At 34.6% G+C, this 9826-nt stretch overlaps 1 protein-coding gene across 1 annotated transcript in view; it reads left to right on the plus strand.

Moving 5' to 3' along the window:
• The first annotated feature begins 3195 nt into the window (after window positions 1–3195).
• LOC122038555 (purple acid phosphatase 17-like) overlaps window positions 3196–9826 on the plus strand; it is a 31362-nt gene continuing 24731 nt past the window's right edge. The window contains exon 1 of the mRNA XM_042598352.1: window positions 3196–3391. Within this exon, the coding sequence (XP_042454286.1) occupies window positions 3218–3391 (174 nt within the window). The 5' untranslated portion in view covers window positions 3196–3217. The remainder of the gene's footprint in view (window positions 3392–9826) is intronic.

Below are 9826 nucleotides of genomic sequence, written 5' to 3' on the forward strand. Positions count from 1 at the left end.
TTTTTCAGTGTTTTTAACTTAGAATTTTTTTAAAAAAAAGGGAGACTTAAAGTTTTTTTTGGAAGTATCAGCTTTACTTTACCAAAATTATTTCTACAAAATTAGTTTTTGTAAATTTGTTTAACTTAGGAAATTATTGATGTTTCAATTTTTTTTTGGTGATATCAAAATATTTTTTACTTAGAAAATTTTTTCTAAAATTATTGTAATTTTTTAAAGTGCTATCAAAATTATTTTTCAAAATTTTCAAAAACTTAATAAGTTTTTCAAAATGTTGAAAATCAATTTTTTTTTAACTAAAACTTTCTTATTTTTTGAAAAAATTACCTTTAGATTTCTTTTGGTACCCCAATTTTTATGTGATCAAAGAGGTAGAAGGGAAGATTAAGTCTAGGGAGAGGTAGTTTAACCTTTTTAAATTTTTACATTTTAATTGCAAATTTATTACTTTTACTTTATGTTGGTTTACCCTAACTTAACTTGGGTTGCTCACATCAAAAAGAGGGAGATTGTTGGTACCCCAAGGTTATTTTGATGTGATCAAACAAGTTAGGTTAGGTCCTATTATGTTGAAGTCTGTATCTAAGTGTGCAGGAACTTAAGAGCACAGGATGTCAAGCAAAAGATGCAGCTAGCGAGAAGGGTGGCACGGGAGAGAGCCGATGGACTCGGTGCATCTGAGGGACGAGGTGTTGTGGAAGAGTACGCGGGCGGACGATAAGCCAGAGCAGAAGCTTGCTCGAGAAGGCCGGAAGTTAGGTTTGGGTGAACCCTATTTCGGATGAACGAAATCACTCAAGCGAGCGAAGCCGAAGCGGAAGACCCGGACCGAAGCAAGCGGAGCAGAAGCTGGAGGTTCGGAGAGAATGTTGACTTTCCCCTTCGGAGCACCCGGAACCATTCCAGGCGCCCGGAACCCTTCCGAGCGTCCGAACCCCAAGTTTTATCAATTTCGATGTGGCCTTTAATTGTTGCGTCAGGGATAGAGTTCTATCCCACTCCAGATGCCTAGAACTCTTCTTGGCACCCCGAGCAGGGCTATATAAGCAGTCCTGCTCCCAGAAGCTAATAACAAGAAGAAAGGTCAATACAACACTTGTACGCATTTACTGTTCTGTTTTAGCTTTTCTGTTTCTGTGCTTTCATTACTGTAAGAGGCTTCTCCGCCTAAAGGAGAAATTAGTGTGACTTCACTGCCTTAGATTAACAACCTCCCCGGTTGTAACCAAGAAAATTCTCGGTGCCTATTTCCTTTTAGTCTTTTATTTATTCTTATGCAAGTGTTTATTTTGTTTAAGTTATAAGTCGAGAAAGATTCGTTTGCTTGATTTGTGCAGGTATTCACCCCCCTCTCTCTCCCTAGTACCCGATGTTTTGAGTTTTCAACTGTTGTAAGGGACTTCTTTGTCTCCAACCTTTGTCGAAGAAGGAGATCTTTAGTAAACTATTAGTGTCTGGAATTAGCACTCGCTCCGGTTGTAAACCAAGTAAATCCGAAGTCCCTACTTTCTTTTTATATTATTTTTATATATATCTAACCTATATTGTGTCATTGCTAAGAAGTTAACAAAAGAAGTTTGAATTTTAATTTGCAAGATATTCATCCCCTTCTAATTATTCCATCAGGACCTTCAACATGGCCATGATTTATTCAGATCAGTCCCAAGTTGGGTCTGATCCTTTTAGATCAAGTTCAACATGGTTCTGATCTTCCTAAAACAAGCTCATAATTTTTCTTGATCGGAATTCAGATTTGATATTATATTTATCTTCCTCTCACATAACCCTATCGGATTGAGTGTACGTTTATAGACATCTAAATAGCTAGATTTAATGGTGAGTTTTGATCTAAGATTATACTCATATTATATTCTGTGGGCTTCTAAAATTATAATGAGTTTAAAGGGTTCTCGATTATTTATTTTGGGTTTTTTAAGGGGATCCAGGATTAAATTTCTGTGGCTTCTAAAATTATAATGAGTTTAAAGGGTTCTCGATTATTTATTTTGGGGTTTTTTAAGGTGCTCCAGGATTAAATTTCTGTGGGGCATGTAAAAACAGAAAAGTTTAATCGAGAAGAGAGAGAAGAGAAAACAAACCAGAGGAAAGTTGAGTAAAGAGAGAAGAGAGTAACAAAAAAAAAATCAGATTTAACTGGAGAAATAGAATGGAAAAATCAGATAAATGAGTGCGTGCTTTGACTATCAAAATATAACGTGCCTTCTGATCAATTGACTGTGTGCGTCTTTTGACAATTCTCATTCTTTATATTGCTCCACGTTCACACGTTCCCGTGCACATATTTCACATCGGTTTCTCATTTTAAATTCAACTTTTAAGTAGTGCCCTACTTGATAAGACTACAAATCGAGTGTAAATACAATTTTGCTGGTGGATCCCTGCCAATTGGCAGTGAAAGCCAATTTGCTGGACAGCGGTGGTAAAAACATCCCTATCAATTTCTTTTTATTTTTATTTAAATTTTAAAATAAATAATTTATTTTATTAAATTTAAATAATTATTTTTTACTACATATTATATGATTTATTCTAAAATTTTAATTTTTGTATTATTTCCTTTTTTCTATTTTTTTATTATTATATTTATGGAAGGGATGAAAAAAGAGATTGAAAATAATAAGTGGAAATAGAGAGATTGTAAAGAAATATTATTTTATTTTTTGATAGAGATTTTATTCTTTAAATTTAAAAAATTATTATTAATCAAATTTAAATTTAAGAAATAGATAGGACAATTGATATAAATATTTTTTAATTACATTATCTAAAATTTAAAATAAACTTTTTAAATAAAATAGTTGATGCTCTAATTAGATAAACAAAATGTCTACCAATATTATAATACTTAAAAATTATTACTGTTATATAATAAAAAAAATGTCTATTAATATTATAATACTTAAAAAATTATAACTGTTATATAATATTTTTTTTTTAAAAAAATAGATGAACATATTGACGTGCATAATCAGCATTTAGCTAAATTTAGAGATTGTTACAAAATACGCCACTGAAAGATTCTATACGCCGTCACTTCAACTGATGCAGGAAATGCATCTCCACTGACTCTTCGATCCATCCTGCTCCACAGGATCACCTTCATTCACATTCACAATCACTTGCCATTATTTAAACACAACCATGTCCAACTCTTCTTCCTCAAAACCTATGTTTGCAGCAGCCAGCAGCCGCAGCCATGGCTCTCCTGCCCCTCCTCCTCTCCATGGTCTCTTCTTTTCTCTTCCTCCCCTCCATGGCTGAGCTTCCAAGGCTGGAGCACCCACTCAAGAGCGATGGATCTCTCAGCTTGTTGGTGATTGGTGACTGGGGAAGGAAGGGGGCATTTAATCAAACACTTATTGCAGCTCAGGTAGGAGACTGCCTTCCCTGTTCTCCCTCGTTCATTCCTCCACTAGATCTGTGTTTCTACAGGATACCATGTGTTGCTACACTATGCATTAGTTTTTATTTCCCCTTTTTCTTTTGTTTTAAAAAAAAACTAATTAACCTAAAAAATGTTTTATTTCCCCTTTTTCTTTTGTTTTAAAAAAAAAAACTAATTAACCTAAAAAATGTTTAACGTGAATATAGATGGGGAGGATCGGAGAAAGTCTTGACATAGATTTTGTGATATCCACTTGGGACAATTTCTACGAGGAAAGGCTGACAGGCATTGACGACTATAAGAAGTGTCGGTGTACATGGTCATCTAGAGTGTCATCCGAATATAACTCTGACTTTTAGTTTTTCTCTCTGGCTTTTCATCTCTTGGAAGCTTCGAGCACGTCAATCTTATTGGTTGGTGTGCTCTTTTGTAACTCCTTGTCCCTCGGATGCACTAAACTCCTCAACTCGCTTTCCGTGTCATCCTTCTCGCTCATCGCGTCTTCCGCTCGACTTTTTGTATTTCTAAATCTTTGCACACTTAGACACAAGACATCAAAATCAAAATCTAACTTAACTCGATTGATCACATCAAAACTAATTCAGAATACTTACACATGATAAGTAGACTACCACTACCATACTCGAGCAATTTGACTGTTAGGCCTCTCTAGGGGTGTTCCCAAGAGGATGCTCCCAAGGCACGCATTTCCCAAGCCACAAACTTCCTAAGCCATAGAATCTTTTTGGGGATTCTTGCATAGGTGTTCCCAAGCTACATTAATATTTCCAAAGCTATGAACTTAGTAGTCCATGAACTTCCCAAGCCATGAACTTTCTAAGCTATGAAATCTTTCCAAGGATGCCCTGTAGGGGTGTTCCCAAGCTACAATATCCAAATCTACAAACTTCCTAAGCCACGATTTCCCAAGCTACAAATCTTTTTGAGGACGTAATAAAAGGGGTTGTTCCTAAGTCATTTTATTTCCCAACCCCTGAAGATGATCTTTTTAGGGATGTACCCAAAGTAGTCGTTCCCAAGATACCACCTTTCCTAAGCTATGAAGACTTAATCTTTCTGTGGATGTAGCCAAAGGGGTTGATCCCAAGTGGCTAGTTTTTTCAAGCCGCGAAGATTTGTATCTTTCCAGGGATATACCTAAAGGAGTTACGTTGTTCCCAAGCCACCACCTTTCCCAAACTGTGAAGACTTGATCTTTTCGGGGATGTATCCAAAGAGATTCTTCCCAAGCCGCCACCTTTCCCAAGCTATGAAGACTTGATCTTTTCAAAGATGTTGTTCCCAAGCCACCATTTTTTTCCAAGCTGTGAAGACTTGAGGTCATGTCTTGGGTCATCTGGTAGGTACCTACATGGATAGGTCTATGGTATTTGTCAAGACAGGGACTAAGAATCAAATTGAATGATAATTCATGATTTTGCTCTATGCTAGAAAGGGAGGAGAGAAAATGAAGTTCCAAGCTCAAGCAAGGTCAAATATGACTCATTTGAATTTGCTAGAGTTTAGTAAAGATTTAATGGGATTACTTGAGTGAGTTTTAGGATAATTGAGGATGAGATCGGATCAACTTTGTTATGATTATTTATATGGGAATTGCCCAAAGGCACACTTAGAGTTGAGAATTGATCAAAAGGCGCATCATATTTGGATAATTATCAAAAACCATACTAATTTATTTGGTCTTCCCTTTCTACCCTTCTTGTCAAACTTGACCTTTTACTCTCTTTCCCCTCTTATTTACATGCAACTTTTCTCTTTCTCTCTCTTCTTTTTCCTCCTATTAAACTTTTTATTTTTTTTCCTCCTTTACATGCTCCACGGAAGTTTAATTCTGGAGCACCTATAGGGATCCTAAAATAAGTAATGGAGGACACCTTTGAATTCTTTGCGAACTCAACAATCCACAAGACTTGAAATAAGTGCAATCTAAGTTCTCTACATCGATCATTGGATTTTGACAGAAACTTATTGATGAACCTAAAGGCTAGATTACTTGGATTTTTATAAACTTGCACCCATCTAGTAAGGTTTAGTGAAAGGAAGGCAGATATGATGTCAAATCTTCATTTTGATCAAAGAAAACTATGGACCTGGTCTAGGCAGACCAAGACCATGTTGGGCTTGGTCTCCCCAGATTAGGCCTATCGTTTTCCTAGATCAAAACCAATGTTTGACCCTATATCTACCCAGCCCCGGCCCAGAGGCCGGGCCATCTTGGGCAATTGCCCAGGGCCCCAAGTGTGGATGGGGCCCACAATATTTAAATATTTGTATAATTTTTATATATATATTAATTGTTTTAAGAATTTCTAAACCTTGCACTGTTGTTCCTTTCTTCTACCGCCACACAAGCAGACAAATTCAAAGTTTCAAACCTTCTCTTCCACCGCTACACAAGCGCTCAAGCTTTTGCAATTTCCACCAACGCTCTCCTTTTCCATATTCTCTCTTTTCTCTTGGAATTTTTTTCCAATTACATCATTTTTCTCTTAGTCTTCTATTTTCATTTTTGTTTGCAGTTTGCTCTCCTTTCTACCGGCGGCTCCGCGATGGCGTCACAGCGAAGCTACGCCTTTGCCTCTTCTCTACACGGCTGCACTAGCAATCCAGCACATTTTGAAAATTAATAATATTATAGATGATTTTATATTTAGAAAAACTAGAAGAAGTCATTATAAATAATTTTTATTTTATGAAAAAAATTAAACACCTATTTTGATCGTTTCACCTTGGGCTTCCTGATTGTTAGGACCGGGGCTGTATCTACCTTACTTTCACTCAACCCTATCAAATGAGGGTAAGCTTGTAGAAATTCAAATAGTTTAGGTCCAACAGTATAGGTTTTGGTTAAAACCTACTAATCAACTATGAGAGTTCTCGGATTGTACTCATTTCAGGTCCTATAAACTTTTGAAGTTACAAAGACTCCAAAGGTGTCATCTAATATTTATTTCAGGCTCCTCATAGGTGCTTTAATATCATGCTAATTTTCAACTAGAATATTTGGGATTGATCTCCTAGAGACCAGGACCAACATAGGCCTGATTTGCTCAGATCTAGATCAAGCTCACATTAGGTCATATCTTCTCAGATCAGGACTAATGTGAGAAGATCAGACCTAATGTTGTCCTGGTTTTCCCAAACCAAACCCATTGTTTCTTTGATCGAAAATCAAAGTTTGATATTATATCTATCTTTCTCTTACTCAATTCTACTGGATGAATATAGGTTTATAAAATTTAAATAACCTAGATTCATTAATGAGTCTGAGTCAAAATTTATTTATTGACCTGAAAAACTTAGATAGTATATATTTTAGATTTAGTAGATTTTCAAGATTATAAGGAATTTAGAAGTATACTTTATTATTTATTTTGGGCTCTTGAGAGGTGTTTCGGAATTAAATTTCCATTAGATACGTAAAAGATGAAAAAAATGAAAAGTTTGATCGGAGCAAAAGAGAAGAGAGAGAAAATAAATAGAAAAACAAAGTTATATATAAATGAGGCAAATCCCCCCCCCCCCTTCCCTTTTTTTCCGACACTGCCCACCCCCTCCTAGGCCTGGGTCGGTACGGTATACCGTATCCAAAATCGAATACCGTATACCGTACCGAAAAAATCGGTATTCTAAAAATTGATACCCGATACCGTACCGACATTTCGGTATACCGAATTTCGATATACCGAAATGTCGGTACGGTATCGGTAAAATACCGTCATGCCGAAGTTATATATATATTACATATAATATATAAAAAAATAATTGTCTTGTAATGAAGGGCAGTGATCATATAAGAATAAGAGTTTGAATTTCGGACCCAAATATGTAAGATTGAAGATTAAACCAGTAGTTAATGGTCCCAGGATGGTGACTCGCCGGAGACTCGTCGAAATCTTGCCAGAAATAACTAAATGCTAGCTGGAAAAATAGGGGAAGCATATAGGCTTCAATCCCTACTAAAAATACCATAAATCCACCAAAGAAACAAAAGCTAAAACTCACTGGAAAATCGGACAAGAACTTGCGCAAGCATAACTCTCAGAACAGAGCTCGGTGATTAGATTTCTTCAGATTCAATGAAGGAAAAAAATATTAGGGCTGGAGAAGAAGTTTCTAAGTTGTTGTGCATCTTCTCCGGCGACTATGTGCGGTGGTCGACTGTGGAAGGAAAGAATCGCGAGTCGCGACGTGTGCGCCGACGGCGCAAGGAGAGAACATGGTTTGGGGCCGTTTAGGGTTTGGTTTAGGCTTTAGGGGAATCTAAATTAATCATTTAATCTATAGTTATTCGGTATTTCGGTATACCGAAATATTTTAAATCCTTACCGTTACCGTTACCGAAAAATTCGGTATATACGGTATTTTTTCGGTACGATTTTTCGGTATTTCGATATTTCGATATTTTTTTCCAGCCCTACCCCCTCCCCCTCCTCTTTGCTCTCCCATTCAAATGACTTTTTTTTTATCCTTTTTTAAAATTTTTATTTAGTTTTATTTTTAAATTAATTTTGTTTATTAATTTTTCATTAATACTTTTATATATATATATATATATATATATATATATATAAATTTTTTTTAGTTTTATTTTTAATTAATTTTATTTATTATTTTTTCATTAATACTTATATATATATTTTAAATTTTTATTTAGTTTTATTTTTTTAATTAATTTTATTTAGTATTTTTTCATTAATACTTATATATATATATATATATATATTAATTTTATTTAATTTTTATTTAGTTTTATTTTTTTAATTAATTTTGTTTATTATTTTTTCATTAATACTTATATATATTTTTAAATTTTTATTTAATTTTATTTTTTAATTAATTTTGTTTATTATTTTTTAAATTTTGTTTAATCTTTATTTAGTTTTATTTCTTTAATCAATTTTATTTATTATTGTTTTATCAATTTTTTTTATTTTTAAATTTTATATAATTTTTAATATATGTTAGAATCTCTCCCTTTCTTTAAATTACTTTCCTAATTCGATACTTAAATTACCCCCATCCAACTCTTGACATATGTCAGAACCTTCTCTCCTTTTAAATCATCCCTCCCTTTAAATCATCCCTCCCTCCAACCCATGACACATAACACATGTCAGAATCTCTCACACTCTTTAAATTACTCATCCTCCAACCGTTGACACCTGTCAAAACACCCCCTCCCTTTAAATTACCCCTCTTCAACACTTGACATATGTCAGAATCTCCCCTTCCTTTAAATTACCTCCCCTTCCAACCCTTGACATATGTCAAAATTTCTCATCACTTTAAATTATCCCTCTTCCAACTCTTGACACATGTCAAAATCTCTCATCATTTTAAATTACCCCCTTCCAACCCTTGACACATGTCAAAATATCTCATCCCTTTAAATTACTCTACTTCTAACTCTTGACACATGTCAAAACTCCTCACTATCTTTAAATTACCCATCCTCCAATCCTTGACACATGTCAAACCACCCCTCTCCCTTTAAATTATCCCCTCCAATCCTTGACACATATTAGAACCTCCTCTCCCGTTAAATTACCCATCCTTTAACTCTTGACATATATCAGAACCTCCCCTCCCCTTAAATTACCCACCCTTCAACTCTTGATACATGTCAAAACATCTCCCTTTAAATCCTTCTCACACACTTCTTTTTTAGTCACTCTTCAATCACACCTCCCTCCACTGCTATCTTCCTCTCAGCATCTCCTTCTCTCTTCTTGAAACATAGTTATCTTCTTAGTTATTACTTTTTGTAATTCATAGAAGGAAACTATGGAGGATTATTTGGGTTTATTTTCATATAGTTGGTCAATTGAGAATGATGCTCCTAGTAGAGAGAGCATCTCCAACAATAGTCGCGATTATACAATCGAATTTACCACAGATCAGGTTAATTATTATCATTATTTTATGCATATTCGTTATTTATTTTATAAGTAGAGAAATTATATTAAGATTGGATAATGTCATACTTATACGTCTTTGTTATATTTTTTATATAGATATTTAAAAGTAGAGAAGATATGATAAATTGGGTAAAGATAGTTGGTCTGAACAATGATATTATAGTAGTTATTAAAAATTTTGCTAATTTAAAAGGTGGTAAGCTACCGAAGTGCCATTTTATGTGTGAAAGAGGTGGAAAGTACAAACCTCCACGATATCTAGTTGATGGACAATCCTTAAAAAGAAATACTGGGACTAAAAATGTGAATGCTCATTTGAGCTGCGAGGTACACTAATACCTCCAGATGGGTGTGATGTGAGGTTTAAGAGTTGTCTGTGGTTTTCATAATCATCAATTAGCAGAATATATTGATGGTAATGAGTTCCCAAGTAGGTTAAAACTAATAGAGAAAGAATTTGTGCTCGATATGGCCAACA

Source organism: Zingiber officinale, chromosome 1A, assembly GCF_018446385.1.
Source record: "Zingiber officinale cultivar Zhangliang chromosome 1A, Zo_v1.1, whole genome shotgun sequence".
NCBI classification, from domain to species: domain Eukaryota; kingdom Viridiplantae; phylum Streptophyta; class Magnoliopsida; order Zingiberales; family Zingiberaceae; genus Zingiber; species Zingiber officinale.